Here is a 25,930-nt window from a genome sequence, read left to right on the forward strand (position 1 = left end):
CTTCATAGAATGTTCATAGAATGTCCAGAGATGATAAAATATTATATAATATTTAAAAGTAATATAAAAGGCTCTGTAGTAATAAGCAAAGGTAGTATAAAAGAAGGGCAACGAGCCAATGACGCAAATAAAAAATTATAATTCAGCTAAGAAAACTTAATACAAAAACATTTAAAATACAATAAAATGAAACAAACGTTTCAACTCCAATTGAGTCATTTTCAATGCCATCATACAATAATATAAATGTCGTTCTAAATTGAAAATTAATACATAATCTTACAATATTCTTAAAATTAACAAATAATTCTTTCCTCTTTCGGTGTAATACGCTGTGAGTCATTTTTATCAAGAATTAACAAAGTCATAAGAAAGTTCTGGAAAAGTAACCGTATACAAAAATAATTAATATTAATCATATAAAAATTAAAAATATGATGATATACCTTAGTAAATCTGTTAAAAGTCCCATAATACACAACAAGAAAAAAAAGTGAAATGTGGTCCATTTTGTGGTACAGTAAAATAGTCTTTTTAATATAATAGGTTATTCAAGCAAATTCGCAAAAGTAACGAGCATCTGACTTAAACGATGTCACACAACGAAATGTCAAACAGAAAAACATTATCAATAAACGGAAAAAGGAAAAACAGGAGGAAAAGGACAGAAGATGTTAGAAAGGAGAAAGTGAATGTATAATGTCAGAATACAATTCCGGCAAAGACTCCGTGTCATTTTGTCTATTAATCCCATGCTTCTGTTTTTTAATATGAACCATTTCTGATATCAACCTTTTGTTGTATGAAGGCTCTATATCCAATATTTCTACTTTATCCCATTTAAAGTTGTGATTCTCCACCATGCGATGGTTGGAAATCACTGATGGAGATTTTGAACTTATATTGATATCAGAAACATGTTCATGCAATCTGGTCTTTAATTGTCTTTTAGTTTGGCCAACATAACTGGCATCACAATCATCACAGGATATTCTATAAACCACATTTTGACTCTGAACGTGTTCCAAATCATCCTTTCCTCTCCTTATGAAACTTCTCAATGTGTTAGGAATAGTAAAAGCCAATTTACAATTAAGCATATTAACAACAGGTATAAATCTTTCGGATATCGTATTAACATATGGAATCGTAAAGAACCTTCCCCCACTGTCATCCTTATTCTTATTAAAATTGTTAAACTTGTTAATGTGATATTTTATTCTATTATGAATAGTCGAAAAAATAAAACTTAATGGATATCCATTCTGTAAAAAAATCTTAATAGCGTCAATCAAATTATTTTGTTGGAATTTCGGATGACACAAACAAAATATAGACAATTAAAGACCAGATTGCATGAACATGTTTCTGATATCAATATAAGTTCAAAATCTCCATCAGTGATTTCCAACCATCGCATGGTGGAGAATCACAACTTTAAATGGGATAAAGTAGAAATATTGGATATAGAGCCTTCATACAACAAAAGGTTGATATCAGAAATGGTTCATATTAAAAAACAGAAGCATGGGATTAATAGACAAAATGACACGGAGTCTTTGCCGGAATTGTATTCTGACATTATACATTCACTTTCTCCTTTCTAACATCTTCTGTCCTTTTCCTCCTGTTTTTCCTTTTTCCGTTTATTGATAATGTTTTTCTGTTTGACATTTCGTTGTGTGACATCGTTTAAGTCAGATGCTCGTTACTTTTGCGAATTTGCTTGAATAACCTATTATATTAAAAAGACTATTTTACTGTACCACAAAATGGACCACATTTCACTTTTTTTTCTTGTTGTGTATTATGGGACTTTTAACAGATTTACTAAGGTATATCATCATATTTTTAATTTTTATATGATTAATATTAATTATTTTTGTATACGGTTACTTTTCCAGAACTTTCTTATGACTTTGTTAATTCTTGATAAAAATGACTCACAGCGTATTACACCGAAAGAGGAAAGAATTATTTGTTAATTTTAAGAATATTGTAAGATTATGTATTAATTTTCAATTTAGAACGACATTTATATTATTGTATGATGGCATTGAAAATGACTCAATTGGAGTTGAAACGTTTGTTTCATTTTATTGTATTTTAAATGTTTTTGTATTAAGTTTTCTTAGCTGAATTATAATTTTTTATTTGCGTCATTGGCTCGTTGCCCTTCTTTTATACTACCTTTGCATATAATATTTAGTTGAAAATTCAAACACGATAAAAAAATGCTATAAAAAATTTTATATTCTAGCAATCAGTTTGAGCGTACATAATTATTTTGATAGTTCAGCAAAATTATTTTCAATTCTATATCTAGCTACATTTTTAGATATTTCAGTAAAACCGTTTCTTTCTTTCCTGTCTAATCCTTTTATCAAAGATGCACGAATAATTTAAAAGAGCTGGAAAAAGTTCCTTTCTTTTCAATGAGAGATCCATTTACATTTAATATAAAAACATAGGTTATAACATTAACATTGCTGTATTTAATAAAGACTTAATTGTGCGTTTTATGTGTGCTTTACAGGTGAAGATATGGTTCCAAAATCATCGGTATAAATGTAAGAGGCAAGCGAAAGAAAAAGCCATGGCCGAGCAAAACGCCCAAAATCAGGTAATTACGCAAATTTCGAAGTCTTGTGCAAACCGCTTCGAAAGTGAAACGTACGTTGAATATAATATTACGAATTTCGCGAAAACGCACCATGTCGATGATTTCTATTATGTCTAAGGAATTCATAAATGCTACTTGTTTGTAATAATCGTTAAGTGATACACGCATATATTGCATAGTTTATATAATCTTTGAATCTATTTATTGTCATGAAATTATATAGATAGAATAAGAAATTTGTGATTCCCTGGTCAAGAAATTTAATTGTTGAAAACAAATGCGCAATGTATTGTTATAGATGATATCGAAAGTAATAAAATATATTATGTATATAGTAAAAAGTGTTTGTGTGAGCTTTTTGGCTGGAAAAAAAATCACACCAAAATTTTCATAATCGCGACCGATGCAATCGGATGTCAAACGTATTATTTCGTGCATTCGGCATCGAGATACCATCGCGTCTTCGGATCATTCCAGCGATTTTAAAACAATGACAGTCCGCACTCGACGAAAATGTCGCGTCATGTAGTGTCGACCAATCCGAAATGAAATGGCTTTAAATGAGAAATATCGCGGAAGCCGCATAAATCCTCGCATCCGCATCATATTTCGTTTCGAGAGTACCACTCGACCGCTCGAAGCGATTTTGCATTTATTTTGTTATGTCATTTGGGATTTCCGAGGGATATCGCGCCGTGCGTCGTCGACAGAACGATAAAATTGCTCGCGTTGAGCACGTAATCACGCGCCCGTCGCATTTCACATGGCTCAAAAATATAGCGCGAGATTACAGAGTCGAGTAAAATAGCGAATTTGTGCGTCCGATGAAATTCAATATTCGCTATAATCCAAGTTAAAAATACGTGGGACGTTGAGTAATATTGACCGGGATAACTACGTCACATGCGGAGGTAGAAGTGAAACGCTTTAATGTATATTACTTTCGCAGTTCAAAAAAAAAAGCGTGACTTTAATGAGGAACAGTTCGCACAGAATATTCTTAAATCGATAAAATATAAACACGAAATATATACGGAGAGGAAGATTTTTTGCTGAAATATTTAAAAATTTAGTTACAGATCTGAAAATAATTTTGTTGAATCATTAAAATAATTATTTATAAGGCGCTCTTAACAAGTATTATAAAATTTGAATCAAATTTATTCGTTAAATGAAATTTAAATTGTATGGACCATTTAACAAATGTATAAATAGTCAAATGTCAATAGTTATATGTTAAATAGATAATGTCAATAGTTATATGTTAAATAGACAATACTATTTAACAAAAATCTGATCATGCATTATATTTTGTAACTCATTTTTTGACATTAAATACTGAAATAAATAAATTCCGCATTGAAAAATTTAGCTAATTGTGAGATCAAACTTACTTAGAATTAAAAAAAAAATACAAAGGATTTTATCTTAATTTATTAATTTTTTATTACTAATTAATTCATTTACATTATTCACTCATATCATTAATGTAAACGAATTAATTAGTAATAAAATCGTTTTAATATTATATCCTTTTTGACTGGTTTCTTTTTAAATATTTGCATTGCAAAAAATATGTACATGCATTTCTTATTATCTACAAAATTAATTTTGCAATTAACAATTAGTTTTTTTGTGAAAATAAATTCACGGACGGATTAAAAAGTACCGTAATAATCTGTTAACATCTTCGTTTAATCTTTTGACCATCATAATTTTCAGCATCGTCTTTCAGATTTTTAGAGTCTATCTACTGAAATAAGCGATACACATTCACGTATACATAAACATATACACACGTAAAGAATACTCGACTTGTATCGCTGTATTAAAATAATCGATACTTTACCGTCGGTAGTAATCGAGTACTTGAATATACTGAAGTGTATCACGAGCATTTCTAATGGCAACAGACGCGATCGCCGAGATACCGTAGCTGCTACTTCGAAACGTGCCGTGTCTTCCAGATCTTTTATCAGATACTCACATAAAACCGAATATGAATTGCTCCCTCTCTATGTTCCCCTTTTTCAAAGAATATTATTCAAAAGAGACGTCAGAACGATCATCGTGATACACACTTCGAATTTTTTTTGAATAAATTAGGATGTCACGTATGCGTTGTCACGAAAGTAGCGGGCCCACTTTAACACGACGGATTCTCAAACCATACGAAGGTAATACGATTGCGCGATTTACATAATCAGGATTGTCACAAAACTGGAAATCAGAGAAATGAGAGAAATTAGAAATCAGGAATCAAGAAAACCAGGAAAAAGTCAGAGGATTTTGCAAAATTTTTTGGAAAATTAAAATTCTTGGCTTTAAATAAATGTAATATCCGTACATTATATTTATGCAGGATCATTACCAACTTAATAATTAAATAAAAATGGTGTCAACAATATTAATAATATTTACGCTGCCATATGTTAAATTGCTCAATAAAAAATATTTGAGGGTTTTCAAATCAGAATGAAAATTCCAAAAGTTTCAAAATATTATTGAAACCATCAGAGAAAGTCATGAAATTTTGTCTGAAAATCAAGGAAAAGTTGTAGAATTTTAGGATGAGGAGTTTGTTACAACTCTGGTAATTTCTAAACGTTGACGTGATAAAAAATTTCCAAGTCTAGAATACAAGAAAAAAAGGTCAATTAAATTCAAACTTCTATATTTTTTCTTGCCTTAAAATTTAAAAGAAGCTTATAAAATAACTTCGTTTCCTCGACTACTTCCTCGACGATAAATACGATTGCACGATAAACTTGTAAACGACATCACGTAATAACAAATTCGTAAGAATGCAATTGAATGATCAAGAAACAAAAGAAAGAAAGTCAAATTCAAACTTTTATATCCGTACTTTTTATCTTAAAATGTAGAAAATGTTTGTAACATAAAGTTTCTATCGCCATTTAAATTTTATTCGAGAGTATTTATTTCGTATAGATTATTACGACCAAACATTGATTTATTGTATAAGAAAAAATGCTAAATATAAAAGTATATTTATCATAATTGCAAAAGTTGATGAAATGACGTCAAAAGTATCGAGGTAAAAAATAGCAATACGATCTTTGCACGAGGAATTGATAATATTGATTATCACAAAAATCTAAGTTGTAAAAAGTAATTTGAAGAAGAAAGAAGAAAGATATAATTAAATTAGCATAAAAGTTACACAGAAAGAACGATATTTTGCTAAAGTATTTAAAGTATTTAATTAGATACAGATCTAAAAATAATTTTGTTGGAAACATCAACAGAATCATAAGAAACTCAAAACATAATAAAAGCAATTCTGTAAAAATGTTGATATCCCATGTAGGATTTTACAATCGGCTACATCATTATTAGTTGCTACAATTCAGGTACTGATAAACTGATCTAATATTGGCTAAGTACTGGATGATAACTTGGGTGCAGTACTGACAAACAGTACTGGCCTAGTCATTTTAGTCAGTCATTTGTCAGTGATGGCCCAGTACTGGTTGACAAAAGTCTATTCTTTTCCCACCTCAAGTTCTGAACTGGTGTAGACCATAAGATGCATAAGTTAGAGTGAGACAGCTGTAGTTTATTTCACTCTAACTTGTGCACTAGCTGAACTAGTCCAGAATTCTTCGAAAAAGAACAGGCCTAGAGCCTTGACTTAGTTGACAGTTGTAAGCGTTGGTTTCTAGACTGTTAGAATCCCTATATGGAATTCTAACAACCAGTTTGAGCATCCTATATAATTATTTTGATAGTTCAACGAGATTATTTTCAGATCTGTGTCTATCTGTGTCTATTAATTTTTCGATGCTTCAGCAAAACTGCAGTTCTTTACTTATAGGCACAAGGTTGCGCCTGTCCTTCACATGCCAAAGTGACACTCGTCACTTCGTTATCGCTTTAGGCAAATGATATTTTCACGAAATATGCGGACAAGTGTCACACGGATGCAGTGCGACGGCATAAGCGGATTTACATAGCGCACTTTTACACGTCGAGGGACGACGCGCGTATAACATCGCTCATTGAAATTCGATGAAAATATACGCATAGTTTACGCGAGCATAGTTTACGAAGCATATTTTTAAATAGATACGCGCAATTTTTTCCACCTCGCGGTATTATCATGTCCGATGAGCTTTGCGCGTTTATCGATTATTCAGAAATGTGCCTCCGAAAAAAAGGAATTTTACTATCGCGGAGAAACCGTCGATACTGTACACAGGATGTAAATGTGGCAAAATTTCACTGGCGCGACTGATCGTTCGATATCGCAGTCAAACCACTTTACTGATGAAAGAGCAAAAAATCCGATAGATTTATTCATAGAAAAAAAATGATCTACACTGAAAGAACGATATTATTGAATATTAAAAAATTTAGCTAAATACAAATTTGGAAATAATGTTTGTTATTTATATTTATAAACATTTATTTCGATTATAAAAATATTTTGTCATTAAAAGCGTGAATATTAATTTGTGTTACGTTAACTAAGAATGGCCTATTTCCTTGCACGTTAAAATTTATGATCGATAGCCATTATTATGTCACTCAATATTGATAGCATTCTAAGAATTAAAGAGAACTTAGTTTACCGTAAAGCATACAATCCTTAACAATAATACAATACGAAATGTATTGTTCCTCTTTTGCCTTGTGTAAGAATTCTTGACATCGAGATAAAAGTGTGTATTAAAGTGTCTCTCTTTTAAATTCGATTTAAACGAGGTTCGAACGGTGCCCACCGCGAAAAATCGATGGGAATCACGTAGGCCATCGAAATCGGAGTTGTGTCCTGGACCCTGGCAACACAATGGACTCAACGTTGCGTCGCGTTTGCCTCGTAAACAGCCGTATAGCATTAATGGCGTTGAAAGTTATCTGATGGGCCGATCTGCGAGGGCAAGCGATTCTTCCGCCCAGCAGCCGCCCTGTAATTTACTCGTTAGTTCGTCGTGCTTCCGTGGACATGTTTTCATTACCTTCTCTCTTCTTCCCGACGCGATCTTCCACCCGTGTTGTTACCGTCAATAATACGATTGGCTATTTTATTTCGTTATTATCATTGCTTCGAAGGAAGGCCGATCATAGCTTGGGAACTACTATGTCCCAATTTTTCCGATGTGAAATAATTGCGCGAGTAGTCCATCTTTATATCTTTTCATTTGCAAAATTATTCTAATTTTTTAGATAGAAATATAAGTGCCTACACAGAAAGAACGATTTTATTGAATGTTCATTCTTGAATTTAATATTTTGCAATTTACGTCATCTTGTTATGTCAATTACATCAATTATTAATACATGAACTTTTCAAGAATCAAACTGATCAATCATCTTTTACAAATTTTTTAAATTTCAGTATCAGAGCGACATGGTTAGTTTGTAACTTCATCAATTTTGTAATACTTCTTATTTTATGATGTTAATCATAAATTACGGTTTGGCTTCTGAAAGACTCATTGCGTTTGATGTACGTGAAAGATTGAGAATACACGGTTACAAATAGATTACACAATATTAAATTAATCAATAATATATAGTTTCAGGTTTTTAGCAATAGTTAGAATATAGAAATGCGTAGATACGATTCGTCTGCCTCGAAATTGTTTAGACACAGTTTTATTGCATGTTGAGAGATATAGAATACTATATGTTCAGGATAGATCATCGCACGAAAGGAAGAAAGCGTCCCTTCGTCATTCGTGAGGACGACGTCGACGAAGGGACGACTTCTCCGACGCGCCGGTGTAGCCTACGTTCAGATTTTCCCTCCTTTTTTCATTTTATTCCATTTCTCCCTTCATGAAGGTAAAAAAATTCAAGTATCAGTGAGCGAACAAGCGAGAAGGGTAGAGAAGGGCGAAGAGGGAAAAACGGAGAGCGAAGGAGACTACAGGGCAGAGAGAGAGAGAGATAGATAGATAGAGAGAGAGAGAGAGAGAGAGAGAGAGAGAGATATGGAAGGATGAAAGCGACCGAGAGAAAAACAAGGAAAGTAAAAAGGAAAGAGTGAGAGAGAGAGAGGGGGGAGAGAGAGAGAGATTCTGCAGGGGAGCACCGAAACAGGCTCTCGAGGACCGGTCGCCATCTTGCCGTGAGTACAGTCACGCGCAATACCTGAGCGCAAATAGAGATTACCTGCCGCTTAACTTTCAGTTTTATCACTAACTTCTCGTTTTCCACGAGTTGCAGATTTCCATTCTCGGAGAGAACTCAGACAACACGCACGTCCAAAAACATAAGACGTTTTAAAGAAACGGTTTTTAAAGGACTCTTAAAAAACATCTTTAAGACATCTTACATCTCAATTTTGGACTTTTTATTGTCTGACAATGAGAAGAAATTTCACTCATTGGCTCTTCACTAAGGACAACTTAGGGTTTCTTATTGTTTGTTTTTTTCCTAGCAAAGCTAACGTTAAAAAAACTAGAAGAATTAGAATTAAGTATTCCGAGGTTTCTGACGATGTGAGGAATGTATTGCAAGGGGAAGGGCAATGTAATTAATCAGAAAGCCGCCCCGTTATGCGATAGCACCGCCTTTTTCTTCCCAGTGGCCTCCCGCCGAACAAAGGAGACATTAAAAGATTTCCGTCGGGACCTCTCGTTTCCGCGAGAAATGGAATTCAATGAGTCTCGCAAACGCACTGCTTGCTTTTAAAATCTAATAACTACTGTTACGTCATCGCGCGCGCGCGTAATTGCATTACACATCGTGTCGTGCATTTGAGATGGTGAAGGCTAGTTTCACTCTGTTTACTAATGATTTATTAATCATACGCGTTAATGTGTCTACTGAACGCGAATTGAAATTAATATCGGAAATACACTGATACTGGTAATTATGAATTCATGCGGACATTTGCAAAATGGGTTAAAAATAGATTTTCTATTTTTGTTGTATATCTATCATCCGAGAATTGTTAAACAGAAAAAGAATTTAGCTACACGAAAAGAAATTTTAATGAAGAATTGTATCCAAATATTTAATTAAATATAGATTTCAAAATTTTGTTTAGATTCAAAATAATTACATGTAACAGAACGCTCAAATTGTATACTGAAAGGAGTGCTTGATACTATAATAACCATTTATTTTGTTGGTGTGACTAACAAAAACTTTTTAATTAAATAAATTTTATTGTTCCACAATCAAAATTTGGTTAATTTTTAATTAGTTATCAAATTTTAATTAGAACAATACAAATAAAAACGCAACAAAGCTTTCTTATTTTATAATTAAAAAATATTGCTCTAATCAAAATTTGATTTTTGTAACCAAATTTTTAACTAGAATATTAAACATTTTTGCAGCATTATCACAACATTTAAGCATTCTGCACAACTATTTTGGCCAACAAAATTATTTTCAGATAAACATTTTTTCGTGTAAAGTAAACACAAAATTTAAAAATAATTTTGTTGAGCTATCAAAGCAAAAAAAAATTATGTGAAACGCTTAAATGTTGATATAATAATACTATAAAAAATTTTAATATTCGAACAATCAATTTGAATGTCCTACATAATTATTTTGATGGTCTAAACAAAATTATTTTCAGAACTGTATCTAAATTTTGATTATAGATACTTTCATCCGTTCTTTCTGTTTACAATTAATTCATGAAATGAAGGGAAATGGATTATCTACTACACGATATAAAAATATAAAAATATTCGATAAGATACAACAGAAATGATTTCGAGAATTGATTTCGTTGCAATCGGTCCAGGCGATCGGGGTGCAGAAGTTCAGAATCTCGGCAACGCGACCCAGGCCTGGCCTTCATAAAGGTATTACTACTCGGGCACCCAACAACGCAGGCATTTTCGCCGGAAATCGTTTAACGCGCGTTAAAGTGGCTAAAGTGGCGTGACGCGTGACGCGCGCGCGGACCGTCATGCGTTTAGCGTAATCGTCACTTTGTCAGCTTGAAGTGCACGGCATGCCTGCACTTATGCCCTCGCAAACGGCAACGCGAAACGTAAGTTCGTACCGGCCACTCGAATCAAATCGGTCGTATACCTCCCGGGCACTCGACACTGGCCGGATTTGCATAAAAGTATCTGCTCTCGCGCGACAAAAAAAATTCATTGCCCGCATAAACCTTTTCGCTGCGTTCCATCGGTCGGTTTAATATTTCTCTCTTTCTCTCTCTCTCTCTCTCTCTCTCTCTCTCTCTCTCTCTCTCTCGCCCCCTTTTTTTATCTACACATATTCATCGCAGCGATTTTGGAACTGTGGAAATAAACGTGAAAATATCATAAATTCTGAAGCTCTTTTTTTCGTCATAAAGAACAAGAAATTATAATTATATTCTACATATTTTCCTTGATAAATTCCTTGATAATTTTGTCTTTTTAACAATAGAAAGTCACATTCTAAAAGATATCGGTGTGGTTTAACACCATGCGGTATCTATATAATTTATTGTGTTGATATTAATATTAATGATGTGGATTTAACATTATGAATTTTAAATTCACACCATGATGGTATCAATATTAACTCCAGGAGCTATAAATCCACTATCATATTTTCTCTTTCTAAATTTTGTACTATAAATCCACATCATGTTGGTGTTAATATTAATATCAGCACGATGAGAATTATATAGACACCGCATATGGTGTTAAATCTACACTGATTTTTTTGAATACAGAATTATTACTAACTTTCTAAAAGGTTGCTGTATTTAATTTGATCTAACCACAGTAAAGGCGAATGATGTAACGAGATGATTGGATAAATAAAATTCGAAAAATTCACGCAGATGACACTGATTACCGAGAAATCACGCGAGCATCAGGCGAGCAAAGGACGTTATTTTTCAGCGCAATCGTATTATTAAAGTCTCACTGGCGAAGAGATCGAAGAGGAATGTCGTGTACCGAATGTTGATACAGCTGAGTGGTCGTTCTGGCAGGTATTCGGTCTGCTTGCTCCGGCTTCTGTTTGGTATGCCGTGAGGTTCGTGGGGTTGATGTACAGAACAGGGCTGTCTCTACACCCACGGATCTCTTGTGCGAATAGAAAATGATTTCCCTCGAATTAACATATCGCAGTCTTGAATTTTTAATCGAGTTGATAACAAAATTTAGAATCTTCTACTCGCATAGTTGCAAAGCAGGAAAACGTAAATTAATAACAGAAAGTTTATTAATTAACCCATAGATTAAAAAAAGAGATTAATTTGTCTAAGAATTCGAAATTAAGAAAATATGTGAAGAATGCCTCTCAATTAAAGATGCAAATTTGAAATACAAAGCGAAAGAAATACAGTCAATTAATCTAAAGAATAACGAGAAAGATTAATTTATCTAAGAATTACCAAGTTAATAAAAATTAAGAAAATATGTGAATGATTTCTCCTTTTAATTAAAGATACAAATTTGAAATATAAAAGATATAAATCAACAGAAGAAAAATTATTATTCATTTAAGAATTACAAATTTAATACAAAATTAAAGAAATACGAGAAAGATTGCCTCCCTCTTCAATTGTAAAATACATGAACTTGAAATATATTTTCTACATATACAATACGTAGATAGATCATCATATATATGATAGATCATCGTATAGATATATCAAGAAGTGTTTCACTTTGATTCAAAATTTCTAAACTGGGGAAATTTTATGCTATGGGAGAGTACGCGGGCCGAGTCTACGGTAGCCGGTACTGTTTATTCGTAACGAGAGAGTCCATCGTGTACTTCGTCTAGCAGTGAATGCTGATCGCGGGATATCGTGCGGGTTAAGTGTCTTACCGGGCCTACCGCGCTGCGCGTATTTACTCGGAACACAGAAGCGCTCAGCTCAAGTCCTTGCCAGCCTACGTATCCCGCGTTTGTTCACGCAACGCTCGTCGAGCTGGGAAATTGCGCTGGAACGTGCGCTTAAAGTGCGTACACTTGTACTAAGAAACTTTGGCAAACGGTGGCGTTTCGATAATCCATCGGAGATGATCGGTAGCTCGCGTGCATGAGCACACACAGGTCCGTTTAAAAAGACTGTAAACGAATAGTTCGTAAATATCTGTGTCGAGTCAATGGATTTGCTTAGATAGAATTTATTCTCTAAATAAATTATACTCTCTGAATTTATACTCTCTGGATCAGTGAAATTCGACTGAAAAAGAAAGGAAGTTCGAGTATCGTGTGATTAAACTATCGATATTTGCAGTTCCAATATCATATTCATTGAATTTATACATTAAAGCAAGGTTAGCTAGATTAAGGATTCCACATTTCATTGACTTTTTTAGTTGAATTTCGCTGTGAATGTACTAATTCTCAGTGGCATACTTGGGATTGATATCACAGTGATTAGCCACTGATTCAAATTTAGAGAATACACACACACACACACACACACACACACACAGTAGATCCTAATATCCTTTTTTTTTATTTTAAATTGAAATATGGGTCGAAACAAAAAATTTCACAGCGCTATTTCATTTGTACCATGTTTCTAAAAAATTTTGCGCAATTGTACCTGTTTCTTGAATTGCAATACGATTATTTTTAACGAAATTATGAGCAAAGTTGAAATGTTATCCTTTTTATTTAATCCGCGATAATTCAATAACAAAAAATTTTAGAAAATTTTTAAAAACGATTTCGTAGGAAAAACTTTTAGTTTTCACAATAAACAGTCGAAAATTTTTGCATGTTTTTTTTTGGAACGTGATTGGCTCACAAAGTGAACAAAAATTTTCTATTTCGTTCAACTTAATTGTAGTTTTCTATTTGCAAAAATCATTAAACTCGCAAAAATTAAAAAAACATAGTGACCTTTCGAAAGTATAGAAATTTTAAATTTTATAAAAAATTTTAAATTTTGTTTGTTTTTAACGAAGTTACAGCTGCTTAAATTTTGAAATTACATACTTTAAAGTTATCATTACAAACTTTTGTTTCAATCCAATAAAATGATTTATCGAACTCACCGATACAATGCACAGCAGCGGAGTTTATTTGTACGTAATCTGTAAACAAAAACAAATTTATCCAAATTAAAGTAATGTCTGTGATAATTAATCATTCTCAAGAGTGAATTATTGTGAGATAATTATTTTACTCATGTTTTAAATGTTTTTAAATATTTATATATATATAACTTTAGAGGAAAATTTTTGTATCTAAATTTTTATTATAATTAAATATTAATATAATCTTTTATTGTTATTAATACTCTTATTGTTATCTTATTAGTTAAAGAAATAAACTTTTATTTTCTAACTTTTTTTTAAAATAATTTTCGTAATTTTCTAAATCTTAAATACATTGAAAGTATTATAAATATAAATAAAATATTATAAGTAAAATATATTTTGAATATTTTAAGTAGCTTAAATAACAAATATTTAATATATATTATTATGGAATACGTTATGCAATTGCAAAGAAACAACTAACATTGCAAATAACACATAAATAAAGAAAATTATGATTCTATAAGTTTTAAATATTTCTATATTTTAACTTTCTAATATTTTAATCTTTAAATATTTATTTTGAAAGAACAATTTTGCTTTATCTAAAAATTTAATTAAATACAAATCTGAAAATACTTTTATTGGACCATTAAAATAATTATGTAAGAATCTCGAGCATGATCAACAACGCTGTGAAAACTTTTGACATTCTAGCAATCTAATTTGAGCGTCCTACATAATTATTTTGATGTCCAATAAAATTATTTTCAGATTTGTATCTAGTTAAATTTTTAGATATTTCAGCAAAACTGTCTTTTCCATGAAATATATTTAATAATTCTATATTATTAACATTCTATATTATTCAAAATGATACATGAAACACACTGTGCGACAAACAATTAACATCGCAAGTAACAAATAAAAACAAATCACTTGTGATTGCCCCGCCATTGCCCGACGCCTCCAAGCCTCCGCCTCCTCTCAGCTTCTCTGCGTCTCCTTCGTACTTGACAATACAACACTCGCGGAAACAAAATTAATGACGCGCGACACTTTTCACGGCACTCCCGGTTGTTAACTGCACACTTCTCGCACACTTTGTTACATTCCGAAAAAGAATATGATTGTACGAAGCCACGATATCCATGGATGTTCACCGATCGACGAATTCGTAGAACTGACTAGAATTATCGCGACCGACAAAATCGGACGAAAATGCTAATGGCGGATGAGACTCGCGAATGTCGCGCGGACAACTTCACGCGTATACCCGTCGCGGCGACGCTACACCTGTTGCTCCTAACTGCACTTCCGTGCACTTTCGTACCTAATTGTATATTGAAATAATAAATAATATATGCTGTATGTGTCTTGTGACAATTAATATCACAAACAAGTAAATATATGAGTTAAAATGAATATCCGTGCGATTAAACGTTCGTAAACCGAATGCGATCGTCGCATCGTCTCGTTGACTACTATAATCACGTAAAAACTTTTTATATTGATATTTTCCGAAACGCGCTTTCTATTATATCAAATCATCGATGTATATACAAAAGTCAGATCTATGTTAATTCATAAATGATAGAATATAGAATTTGATTACGATATTATACTAGCAGATGAAATGATCGCTCGGCTCGATTCGTTTCCAAATCCGTGACGTTCTAAAGCGGCGTCCACAATGAGATTTTAAGGCGTGAAATTTAGGGTGCTTCCTCATGATAGTCGGAATTTCGAAAGTCATACGATCAATCAGAATCTTTTAAGTTTAGTATGATATACAAAATAACAATTCTGATTGATCGTATGACTTTTCCGAAATTCCTATTTAAGTCTTAAGCTGAAAGAAATTGACTAATCACGAATGCGAGGAAAATAATCGATTATGATCGAATAATTTTGTATCGCGATATCGCGACGTATATTATTTCGAGATGTTAAAATATACGAATAAATAAAGTATGTAGACGGATTATTATAAACATATATATATATGTATATAGAGGGTGTTTAGAAAGTAATGATAAATCTTCCATATAGGGGCAGAATGAATTAAACTGAGAAGAAAAAAATTCTCTTTACGATTTTAGCTAATAGTTAATAAGATATTAATTGTTAAAAATTGCCGAAAATTGATCTTCAATAATTTTTTACTCAAATACTATCAACTTTACAAAAAAACTGTAAGAGACAAAAATTTTCTTATTTTTTTTACTTTCTTCTCATAAAGTTCTGAGAATTTTTTCAGAATTTTTTCAGAATTTTTTTTAATACCGTATGCGTATTCTAAAATGTTCTAAAAAGTTGATAAAAAATTCTGGAAAAAATTCTTACAATTCCATGAAAAGAAAATAAACAATTTTTGTCTCTTGCAGTTTTTCTGTATTTGAGTAAAAGTATTTGAGTAAAAAATTATTGAAGATCAACTTTCGACAATTAATACTTTAGCAATTAATATCTTATTAACTATTGCGAAAATTGCAAAATGGTAGAAGGCTTTTCTTCTCAGTTTAGTCTATTCTACCCCTATGCAAAAGATTTATCATTATTTTCCAAACCACTCTGTATATATATATATATATATATATATTTGACAATTCGCGTTTTCCCTGTGCACGTCGCAATGTCGCATCAAGAAGCAATGATACATTTGTTCCAGAGTGCAAGCTCGCCGCGGCGGGTGGCGGTACCGGTGCTGGTGAAGGACGGGAAGCCGTGCGGGAGCGGCGGCGGCGGCGGCGGGAACGAGGGTAGCCGCGGCGGGCCCAGCGCGGCCCTGGCAAGTCCTGCGCCGCACATGACAGCGGCCTCGAGTCCTCATGGTACCCATCACGCGGCGACTTCCTCGGTGTCCCATCACTCGGTCGTCGCTGGCGTCAGCCACGTCATGAGCTCGAGCCAGAGCCTGCAGCATTGCTCGTACACGCGGTCCAGCGCGCAGCAGGGCATGCAGCAGCAACAGCAGCCACAGTGCGGCGCGTATCTACCGTTACAGGGTCGAGCCTGGTAGTGCGCGCCATCCGCGGCGGGGGCCGCGGCCTACGCCAATCCCTCCGTCGCAGGCCCATGGGCCCTCGCCGCGGATCCAGCTGCCTGGTACGCCATACCCGACGACAGTCCTTAAGACTCTTAAGAGAGTGGGAGGGAAATGTGTGTGTGTGTGTGTGGATACGCGGATCTGCTCTGCTGTCGTTTCATCGAATCGTCATTCGTGATTCACGAATCAACGGCCGATGGCTCGGGATGAACCTGGAGCCTCGTCTCCGCCGCTTGCGGTCGGCTAGAGAGCCTAAAGGGAGAGAGACGCCAATAGTCGTGCGAGTCTCTCTGTGATTGAAATAATTCTTAGGAGCGCCGAATTTCTAATTGGCCGAAGTAATTCTTGCTCAAGGCAAGTAATTCTTGCTTCATTCTCCCTTCTGGCTTTCTACAGTCACGGCTGATCCATCGCGGGTTCGAGATTGCGCGAGTGAGACCGCTCTCTCTTTCTACGTATCTGCTGTAAGGAAAGACTCCCCGTGAGCCATGCCCACGTGGATACCAAAAGGACAGTCTTCTTTTTCTTTCCTTTTTGTGAAGTGCATCCGTACATAGTCCGGTAACATGCTGCCCGATTAGAAACGTGACCCCAGACAACAAAAATCCAAAGTTGGTACGTAAGACGTCTAAAAGACATCTCAAAGACGTTTTTACGAAAATCGTCTAAAAGATCTTATAAGAAATAGGAAAATTAAGAAATACCCGTTTGTCTTTATAAAGCTGGTTCTATAACGTTAGTCGCAAATCGATCGTAAGCCTCTTACAGTAACACTATTGACGTTTTTGAATGCCCAAGTAGAAAAAATCAGTTAGCGCTTAGTGATTCTTTAATACGATTGGATCCTACGCTTAGATCCAGCGAAGAACTAAAAGTAAGAAATCATATTAAGGATTAAGGATAATCACTAAGCACTAATTGATTAGTTTTCTCTGCTGAACGCAGTAAGCTTAGGATTGACTTGCGATTAATGTACCGATACCAGCTCAAGACATCTTACGTCCGATTATGGACTTTGTTTGGGACGTTACGGCAATCGACAATCGATGGGTATTTGCTCGATGATTGTAGGGACTATTAGTGTGATAATTAGCGACCGCCTGTGGTCGGTGAGTACGCGCTCGCGGTTGAAAATGCGCCAGCCAAGGGTGATATTACGATGAGAACACTCGAATCGGGATCATCGTGCATCGCTATAGTAACCGTCACCGTGATTTTACATCTGTCATCGCGTAAATCGATCGTGAGTGCACACGTCGAATCGAATGAAGCCTCACGCATTCACGTTTTACGTGGAATGGCGGCTCCCCCGGAGTTGCACCACGAGAAGAGATTTACAACGCGCATGTTGTAAATCTTTCTACGGATCAACCGGAGCCAGTGTTCACTTCCTTCAAATCTCAATTAACGACCATTAAACAGTGCTCGCGACGCGATCCACATCTTTGTTCTTCTCGAAGAAGAATCGCCTGCATTCGAAAATTTCAGTAACGCATTTTAATCTCTCACTTTGCCCGCCGAGATCACCGTATTTTTTAAACCTGCGAACGAGATAACACATTTGTTTGCGAACGGTATTCTCTGATTTTTTTTTAACAAAAATTTACTTAACTCGTTTTATTTCTTTCAACTGTTTTTTAATATATAATATTATACACCTCGACATTCAGACTTCAGCGTTTCGAAAAAATAGAATATAATAAAAAGAGTTTTATGAATTCGTACGATCTCTTCGTGTAAAATAATAATCGACTTTTATTAGCGTCAACGCCGTCGTTAAAGTACACTATTTTTCGCAAAACGTATGCAAAAAATGTTTTCGGTCGAGGGAGAAAAAAAGTTCTAGTTTTTTTTTTTGTAGAATCGCGCGCGGGGGAAGCTCGTATATCCGAATTTCGGTGATTTGCGGAGGATCGCTCGCCTGTGCACGAAATAAACGACATTGTAAAGCGCCGCGGCGCCAGGAAACAAAACACGGCCGCGCCGTGCTACAATCGAGCATGGGAGCCGAAACGGATTGTTCGCTCGCGAAATTATCGTTGGCCCGGGTGTCCACTCGATGGATTGGAAATCCGTCGATTCGAATTACGAAATAGTACACTGGCGTCGCGTGATTGTGACTCGATTTCACCGACAGCGCGACATCCGAGACACGCTCTCGCGAGCGACATTGTCGCTCGGAAAGTCGCTTCCAGACAATGTGCACGTTTGTCAAACGTTCGACGAATTTCCGGCGCCGCGCGCGCCCCGTATTTACGCGACAGATTTTGCTGCATTGTCGCGCGCAAATACAATATACAACACACACACACACATATATATATATGTGTGTGTGTGTGTATATATGTATATAGATATGTCGCTGCGTTGACGTGTATTATTTTATCCGCGATATGTATCTATATACATATATGGCATTTTTATCAGTTATGCCAGAACCTCGTCAATCTGGACGCTTGCGATATGGATAACGATTTTACTTTCCGTCAAATTCAAGCAAAATTTTGTTACATTCGCACAACACAGATATGTAAGTTAATCCTTTATAGCGCCAAATGACTTGAAAGTTGTAAACATCAACAATCTTTTTAATCTTAATAATTTAAGATTAAATTATTAAGATTATTAAATTAAATCTTAATTTTAAATTTAATAATTTAATATGTTCCTTTTGCCGATTGCGTACATGGAAGCAAATAACGTTGTATTAATAGCATTAGTTTAATTGAAAATAATCTTGTTAATTTATAGTACAGTATTTATGAAACAGACGACATTTTATTAAAAGAGAACGATATACTTGTTTCATTGACTTTTAAACACCACACGTATAGCGTTTTCAAGTGCATTGGGTTTGAACCCAACCCAGGTCGGATTAATGACGTCATATGCTCTACTTTGGTTTCTGATTGGACGAGGTCATGGTACTTTCGAGTTAACCGATCTGGGTTGAGTTCAACCCCACTCCACTCGAAAACGCTATAAGAGAACACATACTCGGGCTGCGTTCCGATATTCACTGCCAGTACTAAAAATCTACGTTACGTGCACTATTTTCAGCACTGGCAGTAAATATCAGAGTGCTTGAATATGGATATCTAATCATGAGTGTAGCTAAAATTTTATTTAGAGGAAGGGGATAAATTAGAATTGAGACTTTTGAGGAGGAAGTAAAAATAGTCGACTAGTGACTATTGAACTTGGATTTGTTTTATATTATTTTTAATTAATTATTGACAGATAAAAAAAATCACAAAATTATACATATTCCATTTACTAACTCATTATATTTTTTTTTAATTATAAACTAATTCTTCGAACTGGAAAAACTTAAATTCATAACACTAGCCGTCTTCGATTCTTAGGAAATCTTTCTATAACTTTTACTTTCAATTCTTTTTTTTCCAAAATTAATTTTTTATGAATATTTATTAATGAATATTTATTTAAGCAATAGTCCGTAAATGTGTAATTTTTTCTTGATTAATAAAAAAGTTGTAAGTATAGTGAAAATAAGCATTGGAAAAAGCTAGATATGATGCATCGAAAAAAGCGTTTAGGTGTTAATAGTGTTATTGAATTAATTAACAAGATTATTATCAATTAGAATAACGCTGTTAATACAACATTATTTTTCTTCAGTGTAATTTTTTTCAGAAGCAAGAAAAGTTTATAGAGGATTAGATTAAATGGTAAAATTTTCTATTTTCTTTTTTCTGTTAAGACTCAAGATTTATCGAGATATGTCGATTCATCGAGACGACTTTACTTCTACAAATCAATAACGCGATTTTATTCGCGAAAGAGAGAGAGAGAGAGAGAGAGAGAGAGAGAGAGAGAGAGAGAGAGCTCTCGAAGCTTTCCTTTTCGGCGAAAAAAAAACGAAATGGGACAGTGAAAGATTGCGAGAGAACGCGAGGGACAGACCGAAGCGTTTTTGAAATTCGACGAGCGTTCCGCGCGTTCGCGTCGCGAGTGAGGATCTTAGAACAAGTTTACGATTTCGCACGTTCAATTGTAAATGACACTTATATTGTAAATACACGTTTGTTATAAGCGACGTTGTGTGGTGCGAAGAGAGACGGAAGTGTCGCGCGCATGTCGACAACGAATTTCTAAATCGAGCGACGTTCATTATACATAAATGATTTAGAGGATGAGCATTATCGAGCATTACAGTATAACGATTACGCAAAACAAAAAAAAAGTATAGAATTGACGATAGTGAGTAGTGTGTCGTGGTGAGAAAATCAGCTAGAGATTATTATAAAGTTTTGTAAATAATAAGAGAGATATTAATAAAACGATACTTATTCAAACATCAACGAATCTTGTTCTTGACAATTTGTGATATCATCAAGTGCTATTTACAAATTATTTATTTATACAAATATTGCAAAAACGCTTAAGTACTCTTTGTGCTCTTGTATATACTCCTCTTTCATATTTTGTTGTAGCCCTCTTCAGAATATAATTAATATTGAATTATTATAATGAAATTATAATTGGATCTGTTTATTCTTAATAGTTTCTATTATAAAACAGAATTTCAGAATATTTTATATTATAGATTGTTTATTCAGAATATTTTCTGATATTATCTATTTTATTATTGCTCTATGTAATATCAAAAATCATATCGCTGCGTTAATAGAAAAGTGATACATCTCAAAATTAGCAATTTTTTCATTAGAGCTTTTTAATTAATAAATTCTCAATTAAAACAATTTTAATTAGAAAAGCGAATATATACAATTTCTACACGAAAAAAATGCTGCAATATTAAAAATTTAATTTACAAATAACAGATTTAATAATAATTGTCTTGAATCACTAAGATAATTACATGAGAATCTCAAGCATGATAATTAATCATGTTGCAAAACGTTTTAATGTTCTAGCAATTAGCTACATAATTATTTTGATGATCCAACAACAAAATCCTTTCCGCATATATCTTCATTTTCTTTCCATTTTAATTATAATGTATTCTTTAAAACCATTATGAACTTTCAAAATTCGAGCATTGTAACCCTAATCGAGTGTTTTCATCTCTTACTTATCTTATCAAAATTGTCGTACTTTTCTACATAAGCAAATGAATCACAAATCTGTGTTTTTCCACAGAAATATGTTAGTCTTTAAGAAAGCCCTTTCTTTTCATTATCTCAAAAATACTATTTTTTGTACCATTTATGTCATTTTGTGCCACATTCCTATCAACGCAGCGCTATCTATTTACAGATTATCATGGCGTTAAAAAAAAGCACTAGCCGTATACTAAGATACCTTGCATTAGTCCTCATCGAGTCAGTTTCCGACTCCCTTACGAGCGCTCTCATCACCTGGGCGAGGAGTGCCATTCACCAATCAAAATACGAGCCCTCGTCGCGCTAAGAATGTTTCATTACATCTCTCGCGACTTTCGATCACTTCGCCTTGACAACGCGCTTTTCGGCGTCGGCCGGATAGACGCCATGGTAACACCCTTGCGCGAAGGGTGAACTCCCTGCGCGCCCTGACGAGAGAACCGAGGGCACGGCCCGGTAACGTTCTAACCCCCTTGAAGCGCGACCGTGTACCTACAATTATTAAGGTAAGCCGATCTCCTCGAACGGATAGGTGAAGGTTTAATGCTGGGCGCAGGAGCGGAGCGGGATCACGCTGACGGACGGAGAGGAGTCAGGCCGGTCGTTATTGGATATTTTCCAAAGGGGGAGAGTAAGCGGAAGAGAGGCAAGACTTAACCCTCGCCTCGCTAAACGGGAGAGCCGGCGATTTATTAAATGCACCGTGACTAATTGCTCCGCCGCGCCGCGCGGTGCGGTGCGGAGAGACGCGGAGCGGCGTGACGCTCGGCGTCGCGGATACGCGTGAACGCGCGGAATGCGCCGACGGAATAACCCCCTGGCACGTTTAGAACGCAAATTATACCGTCGGGTCAAGAGGTAGAGGAAGAGCGGAAACCGAGCGAATTATTGTTGCGACAAATTATTATTAACTCAAACAGACGGCGCGCTGGGTGGAACGGAACGGAACGGAACGGTCGGGTAAATTTATATGCCGTGAATTTATATGCGAGCGACAGGGACAAGAGAATTAACAAAATTAACGAGCGAGAAAGTAATCCACCTTGAAACTCGCTGATTCTGCTGCTCGATCGAGGACCCCGCGCGGGAAGAAAAACACAATCATGGAAATAATATCCACGCCAGGACGCGCGCGCGTTTGGGGGCGTATGTGTGTGTGTGTGTGTGTGTGTGTGTGTGTGTGTGTGTGTGTGTGTGTGTGTGTGTGTGTGTGTGCACCACATGGCTGTGTGTCGTGTGACATACGACGAGAGGTCCTGACGATGACAGGCCTCCGCTTCTGGTGGTCACTCTTATACAGTGGTATCCCATATCGTACCCCACACATCCCCCTCTTTCTCTCATTCCGCCCGCCATTATCATATTTATTAACTGCCGCTCTGGTGCTTATATCTACACCTATTCGCTGCCATTCCTATATAATATAATCCGTGCTAGTGACAGCAGCACGTGACACTGCCTACGATCATCTCCCGACCCCGACCCCTCCCGCCGTCTCACCCGTTGCACACCGCACCGGTTCATCTCCCCTACCCGGGACTCTCCGTCCGCAGTTCGCGCCCTTATGTTCCGGTGCTGCAGATTTGTCGTTTGATGCGATTATATCAGGGACGCTATGAAGCTCAGACTGGACACGGTCTCTGTGACGAACGCGTGAGGGGGTTGTGAAAAGGTGTCACGCACACGTAAGTTCAACTTGGACCGAATGAACGAGGTTTCTCTAAATTCGAGAAAGGAATAATAATTTAATTAATAGAGGTAATCCTATTTTTGGCCAAAGCGGATCATAGGACTTAATAATAAAATGCATATTTTTGTAAATATGTTATTTCAGTTTTATAAACTGTCGATAAGGTTTGTTGGAAGCTGAAATTAATGTTTCAAATTAGATTGATTGTCCATTTTAATAGTGAAGCTAGCTAATAAACATCTTAAAGATCTGTAAATAATTTACTGTGTGAAAAATATTTTCCAGTCTGGGTTTGCGAACCTGAATTAGAACTCATGATCATCTATTCAGGACGGACGTAATAAAGTGATTTTACCTCTGGCGTATCCTAAGAAACATTTTTTCAGTTCATAGAATAAGATTTTCTCTTATGGCTATTCGAAAAATTTTGGAAATATTCGAGCTGAAATATATTTGCACTACAAATTATCGTATATAAACTGTAGAAACTTTTTAAAAAATGTATAAAAGATAAAATGTACTCAACATAAAATTGTAATTGGAGGAAAAATCATGTCGCAAAATATTAATCTTCGGTCTTCAGAGGCAAAGTCAAATTTCTTTTATTTATTCCTATTTATTAATTTTTATTTTATTTCAATTTATTTCAATTTATTTATTTTCATTATTTATTAATTTCGATTTCCCGGATAATAAAAACGAAATATTGAGAATAAAATGTGAAAGAATATTTTTCATTTCTCCACTTTAACAGAGAGAAAGAGATAGAGAGTTACAAGAATCCATATAGGATTATATTAAAAAGATACGTCGATAATTCCACATTGTATATGTTTCATTGTCGGATCAGTTTGCGGTTCATTATGCAAGCTATACTAATTGCCGCGATGCTGGTTGCAGGCAGCTTTGTCTGCTTTGTTACCTATTTCCGATGATAAATTCCGCGTCGTCCTCTCTGCATGTTTTGCCGCGTACAAGTAGCATGCTCGCTATAATCTCCATGGTGATTTTAAATCAATCGTGCTATATGGGCTTGTCTCCCGCAGCGAGACCCGTTTCTCTACACGATAACATACAGCGCAATATCGTGACAACGAGGCAATGAAACTAGCTATAAAGTATCACGTGTGCAACGGACATAGACAATTTTTAATACCTGATAAATAATCCAAAATCATTTCTCTCGAAATATTTCAATTCAACTACTTTAGTTAGCAATGGGAAAAAAGTACAATAGTTTAACGCGTATAGATCATGCCTCTTTATTAACCACTGACGAAGTTAATCATTAACCCTTCATTACTCGTGTGGGTTCAGAATCCCAACTTTATAAAACCATCGCTAAAAGTTTAAACATTTTATATATACATATATATATATATATATAAAATTATATTTAGTATAAATTGTTTCATAATTAAACAAAATTTTTGCATTTATTTTTATCTAAAGAATATATAGAATATTATCAGTCTTTATTCAATTGTAAATTATTAAAGAGAACAATGAAAATTGAAATATAATACATATTGAAATGTCAGAAACATTCCGCGAGTAATTACATTGAAAGAGTCTGGTAATAGCTACCAAATGTTGAGTGAAATAATTTCAATTAAATGTTTATAATATATTATAATAAAAAATCATTTGATATAGTTTCTAAATTTTTAGCAATTATTATCAACGATTGGTTATATTAATTATTATGTTTATAATACTTATTAAATATTTAAAAAAGTAAAATTAATTATCACAGAGCATTTAACTATTGCCAAACTCTTTTTTTTTAGTGTACCTTAATTCTTTGAAGTCTGACTTTTTTTATGGGACATGTATTATTTAATTATTTTTAAAAGTTTGTATGGGATATCGCTAAAAAATGAGATTGAAACGTAAAAATTGACGGATGAGATCGAAACTCTTTGAAAAATGAAAAAAATGTGACAATTTTACTTATCAAATAATATTATAATTAATGTTTTATCAAGTAATTGATAATGAAATTGGTAAAAGTTACGTAGGAAGATTCAAAAATTTTCCTCGCATCTATAAGTCAATCAATAGTATTTCTTCATCAACAGTTATTTTATCTATATAATCATTGAAGTATAAAAGACTTGAAAATTACGCTCGTTTAACAATATATAATAAATAACAATATATAACAATTTACTCTAACACAAGTCTTAATTGAACTGAATAACTTAATATTCACTAAAGGTATAATTTTTTAAAGCTACTGACAATACCACTGTACATATAGAAAGAATTAAAAAGTCACGTGAGTAATGTAGGGTTAATAAAGCATCAATCCAATAAAATTAATAGAGCGTGCGAACGATTATTATTCTCGATTTATCGAAATCAGCATGCGCAGGTATCTCGTTGCGATTCGATGCTGTACCGATTGTAAATTCATGAAGGAAAAGGAGAAGAGACGCTGCCACCCTACACCAGCCCCGTTCATGAATACCGAGGAGACAAAATCATGGGGTTGTCTCTCGGTCTAAGATGCCTCGCAGGAGCGGCGGCAGA

The 25,930-nt window shown here is 34.6% G+C and overlaps 1 protein-coding gene and 1 long non-coding RNA gene across 2 annotated transcripts in view; one reads left to right on the forward strand and one right to left on the reverse strand.

Moving 5' to 3' along the window:
- LOC105149990 (homeobox protein Nkx-2.4) overlaps positions 1–20,934 on the forward strand; it is a 48,553-nt gene extending 27,619 nt beyond the window's left edge. Inside the window, exons 3-4 of the mRNA XM_087407592.1 lie at positions 2,537–2,623; positions 16,238–20,934. Coding sequence (XP_087263718.1) covers positions 2,537–2,623; positions 16,238–16,588 — 438 coding nt within the window. The 3' untranslated portion in view covers positions 16,589–20,934. The remainder of the gene's footprint in view (positions 1–2,536; positions 2,624–16,237) is intronic.
- On the reverse strand, positions 12,042–15,362 carry LOC147909206 (uncharacterized). Its single transcript, XR_015545722.1, has 2 exons — positions 13,582–15,362; positions 12,042–12,640 (listed from the first exon to the last, which is right to left on the reverse strand). It is a non-coding gene; the product is annotated as an uncharacterized LOC147909206 (long non-coding RNA).
- Positions 20,935–25,930: the final 4,996 nt, after the last annotated feature.

This window comes from Acromyrmex echinatior, chromosome 7 (assembly GCF_024713525.1).
Source record: "Acromyrmex echinatior isolate Ae372 chromosome 7, ASM2471352v2, whole genome shotgun sequence".
Classification (NCBI taxonomy): Eukaryota; Metazoa; Arthropoda; class Insecta; order Hymenoptera; family Formicidae; genus Acromyrmex; species Acromyrmex echinatior.